At 41.7% G+C, this 24,561-nt stretch overlaps 1 protein-coding gene across 7 annotated transcripts in view; it reads left to right on the top strand.

The window, feature by feature from the left end:
* DMD (dystrophin) overlaps positions 1 to 24,561 on the top strand; it is a 3,762,639-nt gene that overhangs the window by 3,042,882 nt on the left and 695,196 nt on the right. For all 7 annotated transcript variants that reach the window (XM_077296691.1, XM_077296689.1, XM_077296692.1 and 4 more), the window contains one exon: positions 159 to 305. In XM_077296691.1, the coding sequence (XP_077152806.1) occupies positions 159 to 305 (147 nt within the window). The remainder of the gene's footprint in view (positions 1 to 158; positions 306 to 24,561) is intronic.

The following is a 24,561-nucleotide window of genomic DNA, read 5'->3' as shown; positions in this document are numbered from 1 at the left end:
TCCTTTAAATTGTAAGCATATGTTGTTAATACTGGGGTTTCTGAAAAATAGAAATAAGCAAATTAAAGCCAGCTTTGGATTGCTTCCAGGTAATATTATATGTGTAAATATGAAATTTCTTAAGTAATAATGTCATTTACATTGTCTTTATTTGATAGGCCTTCAGAACAGAAATAGCACCAATAAAAAATAACGTAAACCAAGTGAATGATCTTGCACATCAGTTCAACGCCACCAATATCCAGTTATCTCCTTATAATATCAGCCGGTTGGAAGAGCTAAACACAAGGTGGAAGCTTCTACAGGTAAAATGCTTTCTTCTTACTTACATTGTCTTTATGTGTAGGCCAACTGGCTCAGGGGAAGATACACCTGACCAACGTAGAAGCTATTGTCTAAGGATATGGAGTCAATAAATGGTAATGTAATTTGTTTGGTTTTATAGACAGTAAATTGCCCCTATGGAAGTAATTCAAGAGTTGACATGTCCATGCAATATACATTGCAAAATCTTAACTGCGGTAACAAATGAAGGATCAGTTGGTTAGCTGATGAAAAATGTGGATTCCTGAAATTATTCTGTGTTGAGCTTTATTCTATATCACTAAGTATTACCCCAGAATAGACACTATGATCGTGAGGTTCAATTTACAACAACAATGTAAACGATCATTCTTAATATTGCAGAAACTTTGTTAGAAAGGCTTGTCTAAGATTTTCAAACCTTAAAGCAAAGAATGTGATAAAAATAACAAAGTAACTTGTCTTCACCAAGTAAATCCTTGCCTGCTCCAAAGGAGGGAGTGTGGTCGGTCTAGTAGTCACGTGAGCTGTAGTCCTGGTAGTGAGTCTCCTGGTGATAAAACTTTCATGAGTAAACAACAGCACACAGGCAAAAACAGATCGCTGAAAAGTGTGTTTCACCACCTGCTGTCTTCAGATTTCATAGCAAAAGTCCGATGAAAGATTACCTTTAACAATATTTAGAAATATACTTTAGAGAAGCCACATAGTCCATAGACAGCAAGAGACAGATTCATTGACTTCTTTACAAAGGTTAGTTATGTGCTGTTGTATGTGAAGAGGTCGTTGTGGGTGTTTTGTGGGGTAAGGGCAGCTTGAGCCATGACCTGAACACATTGTGATAATGGTTCCTGTCCTGTACTATCGTGTTATCTACCGTATATAAATATCTTATCAATATAGTCCTGCTTGTGACAATGAGATGACTGCTAAAAAGTGATAGCTACAGAACTAAATTATTGGACTTTCTATCAATATTAAGACCCTAACATGAGTAGCAAAAGTAAGACCATAAACAAATGCAAAAGTAAACAACTTTACGGAAAAATAAATAAAAACATAAAAAGTACACTGCAAGTAATCCATACAAGGTTAAGAACCAGCCAAAAGGAAAAATGGGCAGAACAGTTAGAAACCCCAAAGGATGGCACCATGAAGATGAGCATGGATAAGGAATGATGAGTAAGAAATAAAGTCCATATAAATAAAAAGAAGGTGCAATAGTCATGGGTGAATGATATCAGTAATAATGATAAGGTACAAGTATATCATTATTTATTATTATAGCGCCATTTATTCCATGGCGCTTTACATGTGAGGAGGGGTATACATAATAAAAACAAGCACAATAATCTTGAACAATACAAGTCATAACTGGTACAGGAGGAGAGAGGACCCTGCCCACAAGGGCTCACAATCTACAAGGGATGGGTGAGGATAGAGCTGGTCGTGTAGGTTTGGTCGATCGGTAGTTTCTGCAGGTTGTAAGCTTGTCGGAAGAGGTGGGTCTTCAGGTTCTTTTTGAAGGTTTCGATGGTAGGCCAGAGTCTGATGTGTTGTGGTGGAGAGTTCCAGAGTTGGGGTGATGTGCGAGAGAAATCTTGTATGTGATTGTGGGAAGAGGAGATAAGAGGGGAGTAGAGAAGGAGATATTGTGAGGATCGGAAGTTGCATGCAGGAAAGTACCGGGAGACGAGGTCACAGATGTATGAAGGAGACAGGTTGTGGATGGCTTTGTAGGTCATGGTTAGGCTTTTGTACTGGAGTCTCTGGGTAATGGGGAGCCAGTGAAGGGATTGACAAAGGGGAAAGGCCGGGGAATAGCAGGGGGACAGGTGGATTCATCGTGCAGCAGAGGTTAGAATAGATTGAAGGGGTGTGAGAGTTTTAGAGGGGAGGCCACAGAGCAGGAGGTTACAGTACTCGAGGCGGGAAATGATGAGGGCATGGACTAGGGTTTTTGCAGATTCTTGGTTTAGGAATGTACAGATCCGCGAAATATTTTTGAGTTGAAGGTGGCAGGAAGTGGAAAGGGCTTGGATATGTGGTTTGAAAGAGAGATCAGTGTCAAGGATTACCCCAAGACAGCAAGCTTGTGGGACTGGGGAGAGTGGGCAGCCATTTACCGTAATGGATAGGTTTGTTGGGGGGGTCGCGTGAGATGTGGGAAGGACGATGAATTCTGTTTTGTCCATGTTAAGTTTTAGAAATCTAGTGGAGAAGAAGGATGAAATAGCGGATAGACATTGAGGGATTCTGGTTAGTAGGGTGGTGATATCTGTTCCAGAGATGTAGATTTGTGTGTCGTCAGCATAGAGATGATACTGAAAACCGTGAGATTCTATGAGCTGACCCAGGCCAAAGAAGTAGATGGAGAAGAGCAGGGGCCCTAGAACTGAACCTTGTGGGACTCTGACAGATGGGGGCGAGGTGAGCAGGTGGTGTGTGAGTGGGAGACGCTGAATGTCCGGTCAGTTAGGTATGACGCAATCCAGGATAGGGCCCAGTCTGTGATGCCACGGGATGAGAGGGTCCGCAGCAACAGGGAATGGTCCACTGTGTCAAAGGCAGAGGACAGGTCCAGGAGGAGGAGGATAGAGTAGTGTTGCTTGCTCTTGGCGGTTAATAGGTCATTGGTGACCTTAGTTAAGGCAGTTTCAGTGGAGTGGTGCGACCGGAAGCCTGATTGTAAGCGGTCGAAGAGTGAGCAGGAAGAGATATATATATATGCCAGCTATAATCAGTAATATCTAACATATAATGTATAAAGTAGAAAATGGAATCACACAGAGCAGAGAAAAGCACATAAAACTTAATTAAATTTAAACAATGTTACAGCATGGTCAAGTGCATGGTACCAACCAAAGAAAAGGGATACTCCTTGTGAATGACCACCCAGATGCGCGTTTCACGCAGCATGCTTCATCAGGGGTGAATGATAGCAATATTGCCCCAAAAAAACAAAATATATATTTACCATGATTTAAACAATAGTTTTTTTTCTATAACATATTCCATTTCAACTGTCATTTCAACATTTCTGCCCAATATATTTTCCCCAGCATTTAATTCAAATATGTGCATTGAGGGTTTTGTAACTTAGAGTGTCAGTGTAGCAAACTGTGACTAGTTACTTCAGGTACAAAGAGTAAGAATATCCAGTCATTGTAATTCTTTTCTCTCCCATATGAAGTTGACCATGGGATTCCTGACATTTTATGTTTTAAACATATACACTTAACTGTGTTTTATGTAGCACAGAAAAGCTCAAGCAGAAAAAATACCACCACAAAGTTATAGACAGAGCTGCTATTATTCCTGAGTGGGCTCAGTGCATATATTAACATAATAGGACCTTATACTCTTTCTAAGACACAATAGGCTCTTTTATTTAAAACAAGACAATTGTATCATGATAGACATGATATTCCTATTGTTTCTTTATACTGATTAGGCTTCTTGGCAGTTTCTTAAAATCAAAAGCTGTATCACTTTATACAGTTTACCTTTAGAACCTTGATTTCAACAAGAGCTAAAGCATTACTTTTATCCAAGTTTTTCATGTTGCATGATAAAGGATCCTCTCTCTATACATTGTCTTATTATAAGAACTTGTACAAAGGGTATTTTCTCTTAAGGATGAGAAGCCTCTTTCCAGTACACGAGAGTAGTAAAGTTAAGTGTGTGTTATCTTTTCCTATTTCTAAGTTCTAATACTGGTCTCAATTCTTTTCCTTTTTAAAGCATTTAACCCCTTAACCCTTAAGAGTGGTTTGCAAATAAATGACCAGGTCAAATTTTACAATTCTGACCACTGTCCTTTTATGAGGTTATAACTCTGGAACGCTTCAACAGATCCTGATGATTCTGACACTGTTTTCTTGAGACATATTGTACTTCATGATAGTGGTAACATTTCTTTGATATTACTTGTGTTTATTTGTGAAAAAAAATGGAAATTTGGCAAAAAATTTTTAAATTTCGCAATTTTCCAACTTTGAATTTTTATGCCCTTAAATCATAGAGATATGTCACACAAAATACTTAATAAGTAACATTTTTCACATGTCTACTTTACATGAGCACAATTTTGGAGGCAAAATTTTTTTTTGTGAGGGAGTTATAAGGGTTAAAAGGTGACCAGCAATTTCTCATTTTACAACACCATTTTTTTTAGGGACCACATCACATTTAAAGTCACTTTGAGGGGTCTATATGATAGAAAATACCTAAGTGTGACACCATTCTAAAAACTGCACCCCCCCTCAAGGTGCTCAAAACCATATTCAAGAAGTTTATTAAACCTTTAGGTGCTTCACAGGAATTTTTGGAATGTTTAAAATAAATGAACATTTAACTTTTGTTCACAAAAAATGTACTTCAGCTCCAATTTGTTTTATTTTACAAAGGGTAACAGGAGAAATTTGACCACAAAAGTTGTTGTACAATTTGTCCTGAGTATGCTGATACCCCATATGTGGGGGTAAACCACTGTTTGGGCGCATGGCAGAGCTCAGAAGGGAAGGAGCGCCATTTGACTTTTCAATGCAAAATTGACTGGAATTGAGATAGGACGCAATGTCGAGTTTGGAGAGCCCCTGATGTGCCTAAACATTAAAACCCCCCACAAGTGACACCATTTTCGAAAGTAGACCCCCTAAGGAACTTATCTAGATGTGTGGTGAGCACTTTGACCCACCGAGTGCTTCACATAAGTTTATAATGCAGAACCATAAAAATAAAACATCATATTTTTTCACAAAAATGATATTTCGCCCCCAATTTTTTATTTTCCCAAGGGTATCAGAAGAAATTATACCTCAAAAGTTGTTGTGCAATACTAGTACGCTAAAACCACATATGTGGGGGTGAACCACTGTTTGGGTGCATGGTAGAGCTCGAAAGGGAAGGAGAGCCATTTGACTTTTCAATGCAAAATTGACTGGAATTGAGATGGGATGCCATGTCACGTTTGGAGAGCCCCTGATGTGCCTAAACATTGAAACCCCCCACAAGTGAAACCATTTTGGAAATTAGACCCCTTAAGGAACTTAGCTAGATGTGTGGTGAGCACTTTGACCCACCAAGTGCTTCACAGAAGTTTGTAATGTAGAGCCGTAAAAATAAAAAATTATATTTTTTCACAAAAATGATTTTTTGCCCCCAATTTTTTATTTTCCCAAGGGTAACAGAAGAAATTGGACCCAAAAAGTTGTTGTACAATTTGTCTTGAGAACGCTGATACCTCGTGTGGGAGTAAATCACTGTTTGGGTGCATGGCAGAGCTCGGAAGGGAAGGAGGGCCGTTTGACTTTTCAATGCAAAATTGACTGGAATTGAGATAGGACACCATTTTGCGTTTGGAGATCCCCTGATGTGCCTAAACATTGAAACCCCCCACAAGTGACACCATTTTGGAAAGAAGAACCCCAAGGAACGTATCTAGATGTGTTGTGAGAACCTTGAACCTCCAAGTGTTTCACTACAGTTTATAACGCAGAGCCGTGAAAATAAAAATTCTTTTTTTTTCCACAAAAATTATTTTTTAGCCCCAAGTTTTGTATATTCCCAAGGGTAACCGGAGATATTGGACCCCAAAAGTTGTTGTCCATTTTGTTATGAGTATGCTGATACTCCTTATTTGGTGGAACCACTGTTTGGGCGCATCGCAGAGCTCAGAAGGTAAGGAGCGCCGTTTGGAATGCAGACTTAGATGGATTGGTCTGCAGGCGTCACATTGCATTTGCAGAGCCCCTGATGTACTTAAACCATAGAAATCCCCCAAAAGTGACCCTATATTGGAAACTAGACCCCCCAAGGAACATATCTAGATGTGTTGTGAGAACTTTGAACCCCCAAGTGTTTCACTACAGTTTATAGCGCAGAGCTACAAAAATAAAAAATCTTTTTTTTCCACAAAAATTATATTTTAGCCCCATGGTTTTGTATTTTCTCAAGGGTAACAGGAGAAATAGGACCCCAAAAGTTGTTGTCCAATTTGTTCTGAGTACGCTGATACCCCATATGTTGGGGTAAACCCCTGCATGGCTGCAGGGGAGAGCTCAGAAGGGAAGGAGCACTGTTTTACTTTTTCAACGCAGAATTAGCTGGAATTGAGATCAGATGCCATGCCTCGTTTGGGGAACCCCTGATGTGCATAAACAGTGGAAACCCCCCAATTCTAACTGAAACCCTAACCCAAACACACCCCTAATCCCAACCCTAACCATAACCATAACCAAACCCCTAATCTGAACATGCTCCTAACCCAAATCCCAACCACACACCTAACCCCAACACACCCCTAACCACAAAGTACCCCTAACCCTAATCCCTACCCTAACCACACCCCTAACTCCAACACACCCCTAACCCTAATCCCAACCATAACCCTAACCACACCCCTAACCCTAATCCCAACCCTAATCCCAACAGTAAATGTAATCTAAACCCTAACTTTAGCCCCAACCCTAACCCTAACTTTAGCCCCAACACGAACCCTAACTTTAGCCCCAACCCTAACTTTAGCCCCAACCCTAACTGTAGCCCTAACCTTAACTTTAGCACCAACCCTAAACCTAACTTTAGCCCCAACCCTAATCCTAGCTTTAGCCCCAACCTTAACTTTATACCCAACCCTAACTGTAGCCCAACCCTAGCTGTAGCCCCAATCCTAACTGTAGCCCTAACCGTAACTTTAACCCCAACCCTAACCCTAACTTTAGCCCCAACCCTAACTGTAGCCCTAACCCTAACTTTAGCCCCATCCCTAACCCTAACCCTAATGGGAAAATGGAAATAAATACATCCAAACCCTAACTTTAGCCCCAACCCTAACCCTAACTTTAGTTCCAACCCTAACCCTAACTTTAGCCCCAACCCTAAATGTAGCCCCAACCTTAACTTTAGCCCCAACCCTGCTGCACAGGGGGAATCTCGAGCCGTGTCTGCTGCAGTCTTCCATTCTGCATCGGCCGCAGTGGAGCCTGCTCAGCGGAGACGTCGGTCCCAGCATCTCACTGAGTCTGATATTGTGCAAAGGGTTACTGCTGCCTCTCCAGGCTCTGCTATTATACCCTGCACTGATCTGTGGCGAGCAGGCTTTTCTGGGACTAAGTCCTGCTTTGCACACACTGAGCATGCCCAGGGTAAGATCTCTCAGTGGAGATCAAGGGTCACATGCTCAGGTACTGCAGCAACTTCCATTGGTCCTCCAGGAAGGTCCTGTACCTGATCAAGTTCTGTGGCAGCCTTCCATTGGCCCTTCTTGGAAGGTCCTGTAGGTGCTGCAGCTATATAAGGTTCTCATGACTGCACAGCCATGCGCTAGTGTCAAATATGTACGAGCTCAGCGCCAGTGTGGTCGTGTGTGTGGTCAGGTCAGGTTCTTTCCTGCACGGTGGATCCCGGGTTGCGAACGCACCTATCCCATCTAATAAATATATTCGGTGCATTCCGCCAACCCTAACACCCTAACCCTAACTTTAGCCCCAACCCAAACTGTAACCCTAACCCTAATTGTAGCCCTAACCCTAACTTTAGCCCCAACCCTAACCCTAACTTTAGCCTCAACCCTAATCCTAACTTTATCCATAACCCTAACTTTAGCCCCAACCCTAACCCTAACTGCAGCCCAACCCTAGCTGTAGCCCTAACCCTAACTTTAGTCCCAACCCTAACCCTAACCCTAATGGAAAAAAGGAAATAAATAATTTTTTTTAAATTTTATTATTTTTCCCTAACTAAGGGGGTGATGAACGGGGGTTTGATTTACTTTTATAGTGGGTGTTTTAGTGGATTTTTATGATTGACAGCTGTCACACACTAAAAGACGCTTTTTATTGCAAAAAATAGTTTTTGCATCTTCATATTTTGAGAGGTATAATTTTTCCATATTTTGGTCCACAGAGTCATGTGAGGTCTTGTTTTTTGTGGGACGAGTTGACGTTTTTATTGGTACCATTTTCGGGCACGTGACATTTTTTGATCGCTTTTTTATTCCGATTTATGTGAGGCAGAATGACCAAAAACCAGCTATTCATGAATTTCTTTTGGGGGGGCGTTTATACCGTTCCACGTTTGGTAAAATTGATAAAGCAGTTTTATTCTTCGGGTCAGTACGATTACAGCGATATCTGATTTATATCATTTTTTTATGTTTTGATGCTTTTATGCGATAAAAACTATTTTATATAAAAATAATTATTTTTGCATCGCTTTATTCTGAGGACTATAACTTTTTTATTTTTTCACTGATGATGCTGTATGGTGGCTTGTTTTTTGCGGGACAAGATGACGTCTTCAGCGGTACCATGGTTATTTATATCTGTCTTTTGATCGCGTGTTATTCCACTTTTTGTTCGGCGGTATGATAATAAAGCAATGTTTTTTGCCTTGTTTTTTTTTACGGTGTTCACTGAAGGGGTTAACTTGTGGGACAATTTTATAGGTCGGGTCGTTATGGACGCGGAGATACTAAATATGTGTACTTTTATTGTTTTGTTTTTTTATTTAGATAAAGAAATGTATTTATTGGAACAATTTTTTTTTCTTTATTTAGGAATTTTATTTTTTTTTACACATGTAAATATATTTTTTTACTTTATAACATTGCCCCAGGGGGGGACATCACTATATATTATCAGATCGCTGATCTGACACTTAGCACTTGCAAGCGCCTGAGTAGGCGCTTGCAAGCCACCTCCCTGCAGGACCCAAAAGGAGCCCTGCGACCATTTTGGATCCGGGGCTTGCAGGGAGGAGGAGGTAGGAGACCCTCTGAACAACGCAATCACTTCACATTGTTCCGAGGGTCTCAGGGAAGCACGCAGGGAGCCTGGTCCCTGCGCGATGCTTCCTTATGCGCGCCGGAATGCTGCAATGTTGTTTTATCGCATTGTTCCGGGGGTTAATGTGCCGGGAGCGGTCCGTGACCACTCCTGACACATAGTGTCAGATGTCAGCTGTAATACTCAGCTGACACCCGGCGGCAATCGGCCGAGCTCCCTCCGTGAGCGTGGCCGATCGACTATGACGTACTATCCCATCACTGGGAATTGAGTCCCAGGTCACCTCGACGGGATAGTACGTCATATGGGATTAAGGGGTTAAAGTAACCCTGGGAACAAGTATAAATTACTACATGAATTTTGATCTGAATAGTATAACCTAACACATAGGGGAAGATATTGTTTTCAACAACATCAATCAAGTGTTCACCCTCCCAATCTGGTGAAGTGCTCCAACAGTCCAATGTAAACCCTGGCCAATACAGTATATTCTGCTTCTCCTTGATTGAGGTTTTCACTTTGCCCTCTTCTGATCACCATGCAATGTGGTTCCCATTAAAGTGCATGCACAATAAACAAAGGAAACATAGCAAGTCAAGGGATTTGAGAATAAATGCAATTAATCTTACAAAAAAGAAAAGAAATTAAAATATATATGTATACACATATATATAGAGAGAGAGATTAAATACTATTTAAATTTTGTTAGAACTTCACAATTAGAGACCACTTTTAAAAAGAATTACTTTTCAGCACTAAATTAATTTAATCTTTAAATACTGCTTTCTATCTTTAACTGTTGTATATAATCTATTTTTCACATATAAAGATGAGACTGCTCCTAATTAGGATTCATTTGCAGACTGGAATTAATTCAGTGGTTTTTATAGGTTTGTTTTGCAGTAATGATGTTACAATCTATATTACCTTTGCTCTGGTTGTGTTTATTTTATGCCCTGTTGTTTTGTTAAATGAAATGACACAAATTTTCTCTGTGTGTGATCAACCTCCAACACTGTGCATCAGTATTCCAGACATTACAATGGCTTATAATAAGTTCAAAATAAGTTAGGTAGTTTATTTTTACAGTTTTACAAGTTGCACTTGGTCTAAAAGCTAATATTTAACTTTAACAATATTAATATATTTCCATCTTTTAAGGTGATGACTAGTGTTGAGCATTCCGATACCGCAAGTATCGGGTATCGGCCGATACTTGCGGGTATCGGAATTCCGATACCGAGATCCGATACTTTTGTGGTATCGGGTATCGGTATCGAAACAACATTAATGTAAAAATGTGTAAAAGAAAGAATTAAAATAAAAAATATTGCTATACTCACCTCTCCGACGCAGCCTGCACCTTACCGAGGGAAGCGGCAGCGTTCTTTGTTTAAAATTCGCGCTTTTCTTTCCTTTACGTGAAGTCCCGGCTTGTGATTGGTTGCGTCGCAGTCACATGGGCGACGCAACCAATCACAGCAAGCCGTGACGTAATTTCAGGTCCTTAAGGATTTTAAAATTACGTCCCGGCTTTGTGATTGGTTGCGTCGCAGTCACATGGGCGACGCAACCAATCACAGCAAGCCGTGACGTAATTTCAGGCCCTTAAGGATTTTAAAATTACGTCCCGGCTTTGTGATTGGTTGCGTCGCAGTCACATGGGCGACGCAACCAATCACAAGCCGTGACGTCACGGGAGGCTGGACACGCGCGCATTTTAAAATGCGCGCTTGTCCAGCCTCCCGTGACGTCCCGGCTTGTGATTGGTTGCATCGCGGTCAACCAATCACAAGCCGGGAGGCTGGACACGCGCGCATTTTAAAATTTTAAAATGCGCGCGTGTCCAGCCTCCCGGCTTGTGATTGGTTGACCGTGATGCAACCAATCACAAGCCGGGACGTCACGGGAGGCTGGACAAGCGCGCATTTTAAAATGCGCGCGTGTCCAGCCTCCCGTGACGTCACGGCTTGTGATTGGTTGCGTCGCCCATGTGACTGCGACGCAACCAATCACAAAGCCGGAACGTAATTTTAAAATCCTTAAGGGCCTGAAATTACGTCACGGCTTGCTGTGATTGGTTGCGTCGCCCATGTGACTGCGACGCAACCAATCACAAAGCCGGGACGTAATTTTAAAATCCTTAAGGACCTGAAATTACGTCACGGCTTGCTGTGATTGGTTGCGTCGCCCATGTGACTGCGACGCAACCAATCACAAATCCGGGACGTAATTTTAAAATCCTTAAGGACCTGAAATTACGTCACGGCTTGCTGTGATTGGTTGCGTCGCCCATGTGACTGCGACGCAACCAATCACAAAGCCGGGACTTCACGTAAGGAAAGAAAAGCGCGAATTTTAAGCAAACAACGCTGCCGGTTCCCTCGGAGAGGTGAGTATAGCAATATTTTTTATTTTAATTCTTTCTTTTACACATTAATATGGTTCCCAGGGCCTGAAGGAGAGTTTCCTCTCCTTCAGACCCTGGGAACCATCAGGGATACCGTCCAATACTTGAGTCCCATTGACTTGTATTGGTATCGGGTATCGGTATCGGATTGGATCCGATACTTTGCCGGTATCGGCCGATACTTTCCGATACCGATACTTTCAAGTATCGGACGGTATCGCTCAACACTAGTGATGACATATTGCTACCAACCTCAGGTATCCCCACCAATCATGAGACAAACAGACCTGCAGTAATAATGAAATGCTAGTCAACTGCTTTGTAGACTAAGTACAGTAGAGCTGTCACATTCAGGTTGGGAGACCCTGGGCCAATCCATGTATGACAGTCTGTGATCAGAAAGAGATCCATAGACTTCTGCATGGATCCTTAGACTGTGTAAGGGTACACCCCAACTGATAGCACCCAGCTGTCAATTTACTAATACATTTCTAGGAGGAATAACAGAGGAGCTTTTCCAGCAATGTTATTGTCATGATTCGGTGTGTCTGGATGCAGGGAGTGACAGTTTAGCTGTCCAATCTAGAGCATCTGGGTGCTGAACTGTCAGTGTGCTGATTGACAGTTCAGCTGTCTAATCAGGGTCAGGGTATGTCAGGGCTTCCTCCATGTGTCTCCTGTTCAGACTAGTTACCTGGCTATTTAGCTGGCTCTCTGCTTCAAATCACTGCCAGTTGTAACTTAGACTAATTAGTGTGTGTTTTTGCTCTCTACTCTGTCTCTTTGTTACCCAACCTTGGATCTTGCCTTTGACCATCCATTTGCCTTGCCCCTTCGTCTTGATCCACTGCCTTCCTAGAATTCTGACATAGGGCTGTGACCTGACTATGCCTTTGCATTAACCCTTTCTTTATGACTAGCCCTCTTGGTACACTGACGAGTCAAAGGGTAAGAATGCTTCAAACTTTTGACTTTTAGGGTCCATATCTCACTTATCCACCACTGCTTCAAAACTGAGGCTACCATAATTTTATAGACAATCATCTTGGCTATATTATACATAAATTTGACTGGCAGTTATTTAGCATATGATTAGTTATGCAGATTCGTTTCATGTCATGGCCTTGTTACTGTTTTGCTCCTGATGGTGGAAAAATCTTTTTCTTCCCATATACTACAAATTACAACTTGTTCTCACATTCCCTAATAGCTCAGTGTGTTACTAGATTGATTCCCAAGTGAAAAGTCAATGGATCGAATCAAGGAGCAGCCATGAAGATTTTCCAACAAAAGAGAAACAACATCATCCTACTCATCAATAGCGGTCTGTCGGCCAAGTAAATTGCCAAAAAAGCTGCATAATGTGAGTGCCATGACAGTTGAAGAATACAAAATGAAGTCTGTCCATTCATTCAAAAGTCAAGAGGTATACATCCAGGCAAAATATCGGAGTCAACTAGTGGGCTGATCACAAGTTCTATCAGTTCTGGCTCAACAAACACTGCAGTGTAGGTGGCTCGTATGCTTCATAATAGTGAGATCACAGATGTTCACACAAACACTGTGTAATGTACATTACACAAGTCTGGAATGGTGGCCAGAAAAGGGACAAGAAGCCTCGAAGCGGAGGAGAAGGAGAAGAAGCCACAAGGAGTATTACAAGGAGTATGAAAAGTGGACAGTAGAAGATTGGAAACAGGTGATTTGGAGCAATGAGATGAAAATATATAGACTAGGTTCTGATTGATGCAAATGTGTCTGGAAGAACCAAGCAAAAAAGGGGATAATGGATCGAGAAATTGAAGGAACTGTCAAGTTCGGTAGAGAAAACCTATCACTAACTTCTAGCACCTTCCCTTCTGCTTTCAAACATACCACAATCACACCTATCCTTAAAAAGCCAACCCTGGACTCAACAGCTATGTCCAGCTATCACCCAATATCGCTGCTCCCATTCGCTTCCAAACTCCCGGAGCAGCACGTCCACACTGAACTTTCCTCCCACCTCTCATCTAACATGCTCTTTGACAATCTACAATCTAGTTTCCGCCCCCATCACTCAACTGAGACAGCCCTGACAAAAATCACTAATGACCTACTTACAGCCAAAGCTAACAGACAATACTCTGTACTCCTCCTTCTAGACCTGTCCTCTGCTTTTGACACAGCTTACCACTGCCTCCCACTACAGATCCTCTCCTCCTTTGGCATCAAAGACCTTGCCCTATCCTGGATCTCCTCATACCTTTCCAACCGCACATTCAGCATCTCCCACTCCCACACTACCTCCTCATCCCACCCTCTCTCTGCTGGAGTCCCCCAAGGCTCTGTTCTTGTTCTAGGACCCCTACTCTTCTCAATCTACAAACTTGGCCTGGGACAACTCATAAAGTCCCATGGATTCCAGTACCACCTTCATGCTGATGACACTCAGATCTACCTTTCTGGCCCAGACGTCACCTCTCTGCTGTCCAGAATCCCAGAGTGTCCATCAGCCATATCCTCCTTTTTCTCCTCTCGCTTCCTCAAACTTAATGTGGACAAATCTGAACTCATCATCTCCTCTTTCCTCCATTTCATAGATCTTGCATACCTGACCTATCTATCACAATTAACGACATCACGCTTTCCCCCATACCAGAAGTCCACTGCCTCGGAGTAACCCTTGTCTCTGCCCTGTCCTTCAAACCACACATCCAAGTTCTTTCCATCTCCTGTCGCCTCCAGATCAAAAATATCTCCAGAATCCATCCTTTCCTCAACCGTCAATCTACTAAAAATGCTTGTGCATGCCCTCATCATCTCCCACCTTGACTACTGCAACATCCTTTTCTGTGGCCTACCTGCTAACACCCTTGCACCTCTCCAGTCCATCCTTAACTCTGCTGCTTGACTAATTCATCTCTCTCCTTGCTACTCCTTCACTTCCCCCTCTGCAAATCTCTTCACTGTCTCCCATTCCCTCAGCATATCCAGTTCAAATTACTAATGCTGACCTACAAAGCCATCCATAACCTGTCTCCTCCATATATCTCTGAACTAATCTCCCGATAACTTTCCTCACGTAATCTCCGGTCCTCCCAAGACCTCCTTCTCTCCTCCACACTTATACGCACCTCACCCAACTGCCTCCAAGACTTCTCCAGAATATCCCCCATCCTCTGGAATTCTTTGCCCCAACACATCTGACTATCAACCACATTCAGATCCTTCAGATGAAACCTGAAAACCCACCTCTTCAGGAAAGCCTACAGCCTGCACTGACCCCGCTGCCTCCTCACCACTACTGAAGCTACCGCCTCACCAACACCGGAGCTTCTACAACCCTCAACCTATTGTCTCCATCCCCACCATCCTGTAGAATGTAAGCCCGCAAGAGTAGGGTCGTCACCCCTCTTTATCAGTCTGTAATTGTTAGTTTGCTTACTGTAAGTGATATCTGTAATTTGTATGTAACCCCTTCTCATGTACAGCACCATGGAATCAATGGTGCTATATAAATAAATAATAATAAGAATGATATGCGGTTGTTTCATAGCCAAAGGCGTTGGATACTTGACCAGGATCGATTGTGAGTTCAATGCTGACCTACATGTGAATATCATACAAGATGAGTTACTCCATATACACCAGTACTATGGGTAAAAGGATGACATAATATTCCAGCAGGACAACAATCCAAAGCATATGTCAAGATTGGCAAATCAATTGTTCAATGACAATGACGTAGAGGTGCTGAATCGGCCTCCAACAATCCCCAAACCTCAACCCAATTGAACACTTGTGGGTAGAGTTGAAGAAAAAGCTGTATACATATCCAAGTGAGTGAACCAGTATGCACCAACTTTGGGAACGTATAGAAGAGACCTGGGATGAGATTTAGGTCTAGACATGCTTGAAATTGATTGAGACCATGCCCAGAAAGATGCAGACAGTGTTGAAAGCTAAAGGAGGATTTACAAAATGCTAGCAAAATAATAAAAGTGTAAATTTTGATTATTAGGAGCAAAACAGTAGCAATGCAGTCACATGGCGAGAATCTGTTTAACTAATCTTGTGCTAAATAGTTGGAAGTAAAATTTATGTATGATATATCCAAGATAATTATTTATAAAATGATGGTAAACTCACAATCAAAGCAGAAGTACATGGTGAGATATGGAGCCTGAAAATTCAAACTTCAAAACATTGTTACCCTTTTGATCATCAGTGTATCTGACCATGGACCTCTTGACTCCTTTGCGTCATGGCTTGTCTGTGAGTAGTGACTAGCCTCACATTTATATTGAGAGTTGTAATTATTTACTAAAATGTCAGGAAAATAGACAGTTCTTATTTATAATTTTACTATATGTAACTGTGAAAAATTACATTTTATTATATTTCCATACCTGAATTATATCTTGGGGTTACTTAGATAATATATTTTCCTACTGAAGTGGATTACCTATCTGTCCTTAAAAAGCACAGTTACATAATTTTATTTGATTTATAGATTGTCACTGGCAGTGGCTAAGAAACTATGACACCAAAGGTGGCTCTTTATTTGGCATAATTACTTCTTCCTAAATTATGACAAATGTTAATTGAGTACAAATGTTTATTGTAATAAAGAAAGAAAATTCAACAAACTGAGGATCCAGTGGGAAGAAAGGATCGGACATGTTAAATTCCAATATCTAATCTTTCCATTGATATTTTCAATCAAATAGAGTGAGGAGGACCCAATACCATGAGACATTAGATCAACAATTGATCTTCATGAAATCAGCAGGCTTGGCCCAGTGTTGTCTATAGAGGACAGTGCCTTTAACTTTTCAAAGCCAAATATCAGATATACCTCAAAGAACCAAGATTCAGAGTTCATACATGATGGTAGAAGAAGAAAAAAGAATAAAGGATACTCTCACATCTAACCATTATGCAGTAAGAGGAATAGTACAACTTGTAGAGCTAACACCCCAAGCTTACTTGGCGCATTTTGAATTTCTCTGTACATTTTGATTTTTTTTTAAGTCAAAGCTTTTCAAAATTGTCACATGATTTCTTAAGGTTATTCATCACCTCTGTTCAGTTTTTCTACAGAACAGAACAGATATAAGGCCATGTTCACACTTTGCGGGTTTTACCGCGGATCCGCGGCGACTTTGATGCTGCGGGTCCGCAGCAGTTTCCATAGCGTTTACATTTACATGTAAACCCTATGGAAACAGCAATCCGCTGTGCACATGCTGCGGGAAAAAACGCACAGAAACGCAGCGGTTTACATTCTTCAGCATGTCACTTCTTTGTGCAGAATCGCTGCGATTCTGCACCCATAGGAATGCATTGATCAGCTAACTTCCCGCATGGGGCTGTTCCCACGATGCGGGAAGTAAGCGGATAATGTGCAGTTGGTACCCAGGGTGGAGGAGAGGAGACTCTCCTCCAGGCCCTGGGAACCATACTTGTGTAAAAAAAAAGAATTAAAATAAAAAATAATGATATACTCACCTCTCAGCGCTGCACGAGGCCGTCCGGTCGCAGGGTTGGTGTGCGAGCAGGGCCTGCAGTGACGTTGCGGTCACATGACCGTGACGTCGTGGTCACATGACCGTGACGTCATGGTCACATGACCGTGACGTCACGAAGGTCCTTCTCGCACAGCATCTTTGGAACCGGACCGCCGCGTGCAGCGCCGAGGAGATCGGGATGTCAGAGGGTGAATATATAACCATGTTTTATTATTTTTAACATTACTATTGATGCTGCATATTGCTGCATATGCAGCATCAATACTATAGTAGTAAACCCGCAGCGGAAGCCGCAAAACAAACCGCGATAAATCTGCAGGGATAACCGCAGTGGTTTTGCCGTGCAGATATATCAAATCCGCTGCAGGAGAACACGCAGAGGACGCCGCAAAGTGTGCACATAGCCTTAAACTGTTAAAAGAAAAATGAGTTTTACATTGTAAATATTTATTTTAGACTGTTTACGTCTTCAAAACAAAGGCCATAGCGGGATCCACAACCATGTATGTGAATAAAACTTCCAATTCTGGCTTCCTCATAGAGGGAGATGGTGGTTTGAATTGTTTTGTTTGTATTATTATTGTTATTATTATTTTATCTGCTTATAGTATATTAGATGGTAGCCCGGTTCTAATGCATCGAGTATTCTAGAATATGTATGTAGTTTATTTATGAAGATTTTAGAATAATACATTGAATACACATGATTGCGCCTGTCGCTGATTGTTCGCGGCCGGCCATGTAGTATATAACAACCCACATAGTAAATAGCACAGCCACATAGTATATTGCACAGCCACGTAGTATATTGCACAGCCACGTAGTATATTGCACAGCCACGTAGTATATAGCACAGCCACGCAGTATATTGCAGAGCCACGTAGTATATAGCACAGCCCATGGAGTATATAGCACAGCCCACAAAGTATATAGCACAGCCCACGGAGTATATAGCATAGCCACGTAGTGTATAACACAGCCCACGGAGTATATAGCACAGACACGTATATTGCAGAGCCACATAGTATATAGCACAGCCCACGGAGTACATTGCACAGCCCACATAGTGTATTGCACAGCCCACGTAGTATATTGCACAGCCCACATAGTGTATTGCACAGCCCACATAGTATATTGCACAGCCCATGTAGTGTATAACACAGGCCACGTAGTGTCTTGCACAGCCCATGTAGTATATAGCACAGCCCACGCAATACATTGCACAGCCCACAGATTATATTGCACAGCCCACGTATTATATTGCACAGCCCACGTATTATATTGCACAGCCCACGCAGTATATAGCACAGCCCACGCAGTATATTGCACTGCCCACATATTATATTGCACAGCCCATGTATTTTATTGCACAGCCCACGTATTATATTGTACAGCCCACGTATTATATTGCACAGCCCATATAGTATATTGCACAGTTCAATGTGGGCATCACATCCCTGTTAAAAAAAAAAGAATTAAAATAAAAAATAGTTATATACTCACCTTCCATTGGCCCCGAATCCAAGCGAAGCGGTTACCGACGCTTCTCGCGCGCTCCAGTCCCAAGAGTGCATTGCGGTCTCGCGAGATGATGACGTAGCAGTCTTGCGAGACCGCAATGCATGGAGTGGTCACCGGGACGTCGCGAGGTGCGGGAAAGGCCGGTTCTGGATCCGAGGGGCCGACGGACGGTGAGTATATAATGATTTTTTATTTTTTTTCTTATTTTTAACATTAGATCTTTTAACTATTGATGCCGCATAGGCAGCATCAATAGTAAAAAGTTGGTCACACAGGGTTAATAGCAGCGGTAACGGAGTGCACTACCCACGGAATAATGCGGTCCGTTACCGCTGCCATTAACCCTGTGTGAGCGCTCACTGGAGGGGATTATGGAGCGGGCACTGACTGCGGGGAGGAAGGAGCGGCCATTTTGCCGCTGGACTGTGCCTGTCGCTGATTGGTCATGTCCGTTTTGCCGTGACCAATCAGCGACTTGGATTTCAATTGCAGACAGAGGCCGCGATCAATGAATATCCGTGACAGACAGAAAGACAGAAGGACAGACAGAAAGACGGAAGTGACCCTTAGACAATTATATAGTAGATTATTATTTTTTATACTATTATATTAATGTTTATAGATTCATTTTTATAATTCTAAAGTGAGAGGCCAGAAGTGTCAGGGGACATTTTCTCACCTAAAAATCTAAGAGATTTTTGTTACGCTGGCTACGGGATTCTTAAAGCCTGTTATGTTTAACTAATCCCTCTTTTTTTAGTATAATCACATTTATTTGAAATTTTTAAGTAGATTTCTTTCTAACTAAAATTGCACTGCTTTTCAATTTTATTCATAGTTTTTTTTCTAAATAACAGTCTCCAGTGATTTCTTAAGCAGCATATGTTTTCTATCCACCTGTGCAAGAAAGTAAAATTATTCAGCCATGCTTCACTTTGACTAACTTTGAATTGTTTTTGTAAGACCAGCATAATACCTTTACAAATTAATCCCAAAATCCTAACGCCCAAATTTTAATGCCATAGAACATATGTTTCTTTTGTCAGAAGTGAGATCATGCCTGTGTAAATGAGACAAAGTGGGATTTTAGAACTGCAGCCTGCAAATGCTTTGACATATTCCTTGTGAGGCCAATATTCTGATGGTATATCTTTATTAAGACATTATAATAATAGGACTTTATGTCAGTTTAAAAAACAATGAATATATCACGTAGTGTATATAAACACTGTTCTATAGTTTTCGTTGGCACTTTTTTACTTTGCTTCATCTTTTCTTTTTTAAGTTTATTTTTTTTATAATATATGCCTACACAGTTTATTATTCTAATGAAAACATACTCCTACATTATTTCTTAATAATTTACAAAACAGTATGTTCATAATTAGCATTGCACTTTACTGCTTGTCTTGGCAGCGCCTCCTGGGACTCTGCATGCATCCAGTCTCCCTAGTCAATGCTTTTCATTATTGTACAATAGTGCTTGCAGCTGTTGCCAGCTTGGTCGCTACATATTAAGGGGCTGAAATACAGAGGCTTGAATGTTAATCACAGGGTGCCTGCACCACAAAAATCATGAAAAGGACATGCACCCGTATTATCCAAACTATGTGTGTACTTTTACGACAAAAAAATTGAAGATCGTGTCCACTACCTGTTCTTCAGAGGTCCATTGTGGATGCAATTCTTGATGATCACCGATGATGATTACCACTGAACAGAAGATACCACAGTATATATGGTGCAAGCCCATTGAAGTGGCTGTCTCTGTAAATTAAGTTATTTGTCTTCCCTTTTTCATAACAATTATTTTTATGTTTTTTCAATGGAGCAGAGCTAGTAACAGCAATTTGTATGGGTAGCTGCTAACCCCCCTCCCCCCAAATTAAAAAAAATCCTGTTTATATTTATATTATATTTATGTGTATGTATTTATTTATTTTTTATGTATTTCACATATTTTGCCCCATAAGGTTGTAACACATTTTGGGGGGCATATCAACATTTAAATCCTTTTTCAGACTGGTTAGACACAGTTACATTGGAATTTCAGCCTCAGCAGAGCGGACTGAGTTTCCTAGGACCCAGCAGTTTCTGCTCCCTACCTTCACCACATGACCGCTAAGTCCAGAGGAGGAAGCCCCGTTCGTGTTTCCCATTACTCTGTGCCACACTTGTTCAGCACTGTGAATACAGCGATTTGAATGGCAGAGACAATAATAAACCGTTCCTGCCTTATCTATATTCAAATTGCCTCTTCTGAGAAAAAGAGGACTTAAACTCTATAGCGCCACCTGTTGGAAGTAGCGATCCTACAAGTCACAATCAACCCTTTAACGAGTCGTGCAATATGACTTAGGATAAAAGCCAAATCAGTATCTCAATTCGCACACACAGTGTTTCGGGCTGTTGGCCCTCGTCAGTGCAAAGCATGAGAACTGATTTGGCTAGGTGAGAGGCTCTGGACTGGGGTCTAAGGGGTAGCGTTTCTCCTTATGGAGAGTGACATACCAGCTGGCTTGTCAAGGTAAGGAGGCTTATTCGCCGTGCAACGCTCCTCTGGGAAATTAAATATTCAAATTGCCTCTTCTGAGAAATCTATAGAAATCTTCTGCCTTTTCTATAGTGAGTCAAGCTATGTCTAACATCCGGTTCCTCACTCCCGAGAGCTGGTTCCTAACACAGCTTATCATCTAAGGGTGATCCAGAAGTAGTTAAACATTTCAAAGAACAAGTGACCAAGCCAAATTGTAATGTCCATCAGTATATTTCTGAGTAGACTCCTATATATATATATATATATATATATATATATATATATATATATATATATATATATATATGTCTAATCCGAATGTTCATGTTACTAAAATAGAGTAAATGACTCACAGTAGATCACTGAGCTATGAGGTTCAACTTACTAAGCTGAGTTAATTACAATATAACCATATGATTATTTACAGTGAACTTATAATGTCCAGAGCCACTATTAACCTGCAAATATTGGATTAATCTGAGGATAAAAAGCATTAAAATTTTAAATTCTATTAGACTACCTTACTGGTACAGCAGCTACATGGAGAAAACAAACTTATATCCTCCCTGCAGCCACTTGCTTTCATCCATCTGAGCAGTGCAGGGAACACACCGTAATCACTACTCGCCACTTTCACTGACATCCTGCTCTGCACACACATGTTGCACACATACATTGCCTTGCCGGCTGTCAGCCAAAGTGTGAGGAAGTTATTACAGTACGTGCACTATGCAGTGAGTGGTGACTATAACCGCCCTCTGAACCACTCCTATGATTGGAAGCGAGTAACTTCAGGGAGTATATAAACTCATTTTCTCCCTAGAGACGCTGCTCCAGTAATCAGACATACTAAAGATTTTACTGACTTTTACCTGCTGATTAACCCTATAACCAGGGGCGTAACTACAACAGGTACAGCGGTTGCAATCGCACCCGGGCCCTGGAGCCTAGGGGGCCCTAAAAGTCCCTTTGGTCTATAGAAAAAGACTATTGCTATTAAAGATTTAAAATATTTGGGGGCCCCGTTGGTGCTTTCCCATCGGGGCCCATGAGTTTCAAGTTACGCCACTGCCTATAACTACAGGTGAATAGTGTTTCTGGACATGACGGGGTCTCAAGTCAAAACCTTTTATTAAACACTTCAATATATGTAACATTTTCAATAAACTGCTCTGTACTTATTCCCACTACCTTATTACAAGTAGGGTCTGAAAATACAATAGCAATCATAAGATTAAAGGGTTTTCCTCTTTTAAAAAAGTAGTTTCTAAATGGTTGCAGACATCTAAAATAACAAACACAAATAGGATCACCCTCCCCAGGTCCAGCACCAGCTCTCTGTCATTGCTCCTGTCAATGCTTATTTGCTGTAGCACACATCTCTGCAGTAGCAATCATTGACCTCAATAGCTCTGCCAATATAGATGTCATGAGCTCTGGGATTGGCTGCAGCGGTGATGTCACCTCTGCAGCCAAAACACAGGGCAGCAGTGGAGAGGCAGTGCTGGACCTGGGATGAGTGAGAACTATCTTTGTTTTTGCTTTAAAAGTCTGTTATCATTAAGGTTAAAAACCTCTTTAAAGTAAAAATGTAGTCCATGTCATGTTTTAATAGAGATTTGCACATATTATAGTATACAACATAGTTTTCACCTTGACTTTTTATACTTTTTCTATGTCTGATTCATTTTTCAATTAAATGCTATAATTTCTTCTTCTTGTTTGATTTTTATTTTGTTTAATAGGATGTAGGGCAAAAGGTCTGACTAGTGGGAAATTGTCTTACTTATGAATATATAACAATTTAATAATAGCAAAGTAGAACTTTTAATTAGCTATTAACATCTGTTCCGTATATAACAACTCTGCCTAACAGTTCCTAGCAAAGCTGTTAATTTTCTGATATTTAGGAACACGGTTCCAAATGACAGAAATAGACTACAAACATGCTGCTAATATAAAGCCGCCACCAGGGGAGCTTAGGAGCTCAATGATAAGGCGGCATGCAGTAAGCTCCCTCTAGTGGCAGTTATGGGCAGCCATCCTTTTATCTTTAACATTTTTATTATTGTAAATTATTTGGACCTTAAATATCATAAAAAATTCTGCTCCCTAATAGAAATAATAGGCGATTGTTCCATGTAGGCGTGTATTCCTACAAAATGAACACATAAAAAAATTAGATTTACTATACGTATCAGGTTTCCAATAAACTTCATATGTCCCAACATTTTGGGAGCAGATGTTAGGTGTCGAGTTCCCGCCTCTGCACAGGGGGAATCTCAAACCATCTCCGCTGCGGTCTCCCATTCTTCTCCAGCCACAGTGGAGCCTGCTCGGTGGAGACGTCAGTCCCAGCGTCTTGCTCAGTCTCACTCTGTGCATAGGGTTACTGCTGCTTTTCCAGCTTCTGCCATTGAAGCCAGTGCTGGGCAGTGGCAAGCAGACGCTTTTGGGACTAAGTCTTGCTTTTCCCCTTCTGAGCATGCCCAGGGCAAGATCTCCTGTTGGAGATCGAGGGTCACATGCTCAGATACTGCAGCAGATCCCATTGGTCCTCCAGGAAAGTCCTGAAGGTGCTCAACTTCTGTGGCAGCCTCCCATTGGTCCTTCTGGGAAGGTCCTGTACATGCTGCAGCTATAAAAGGTTCGCAAAACCGCACGGACATGCGCTAGTGTAAACTTGTAAACGTGTGTGTGTTGATGTGTGAAAGTCGTTCATTAATTATCCCCTCCCTTGTGTATGACTGCTCGCGTAAGGTGGATGATTGCTATCTAGTGCCCGACTTAGCCATCAGCAGGTAACACATAAAACAGCGTCTAATTGCTGTGACTGCCAGTGCGGCACCGTGCGCTTTCACAGCGCTTTCCTGACCCAAGCCTGGGTGGTTATTGGCGTCTGCCAGTGCGGCACCGCACACACTCTCGTGCATCTTTATTATTATTTCTGTCACTCTGACACCCCAGTTGCGGTGTCGAGCGCAAGAGGTCTATATGAACTCAAATCCTGTGTCTTGGGATTGAGTTCTGGGACTCCTTGCTTGCGCTCTTGGTGTGGTACCGCGGCCCTGTGACGCAACAGGGTTCGCTCCCTTCACATAGGGTGAAGTTAACCCGTGTGTGTATCCACATTGTACCGCCATATAGTCCGTCATTACTTGGCAGCAGGTTCCTTCTCTGCACGGTGGACCCTGGGCTGCGAACGCACCTTACTCTATCTTTCTTATTATTTGGTGCGTTCCGCTAGCCCTAACAGCTGATAGTTGGTATTATTTATCCATAATAACATACTGACCTTATGCAAACATTGTTTGGACAGTAAAACTAATATTTTCTAGAATAACAAGGCATACTTGCCAACTAATCAGTAACGTCTCCCAGGCTCCCAAATAAGAGGAGACCTCCAACACTACAGGAGTAGTCAGCAAGTTTTATGGGCCTGGTGTAACCTGTCTGAAACCTTTCAGACACCTGTTACTCCAGGAGGTT

Source organism: Ranitomeya variabilis, chromosome 3, assembly GCF_051348905.1.
Source record: "Ranitomeya variabilis isolate aRanVar5 chromosome 3, aRanVar5.hap1, whole genome shotgun sequence".
NCBI lineage: Eukaryota > Metazoa > Chordata > Amphibia > Anura > Dendrobatidae > Ranitomeya > Ranitomeya variabilis.
Note: the sequence above shows the minus strand (reverse complement) of the source record. Positions and strands in the feature narration are given on the sequence as shown.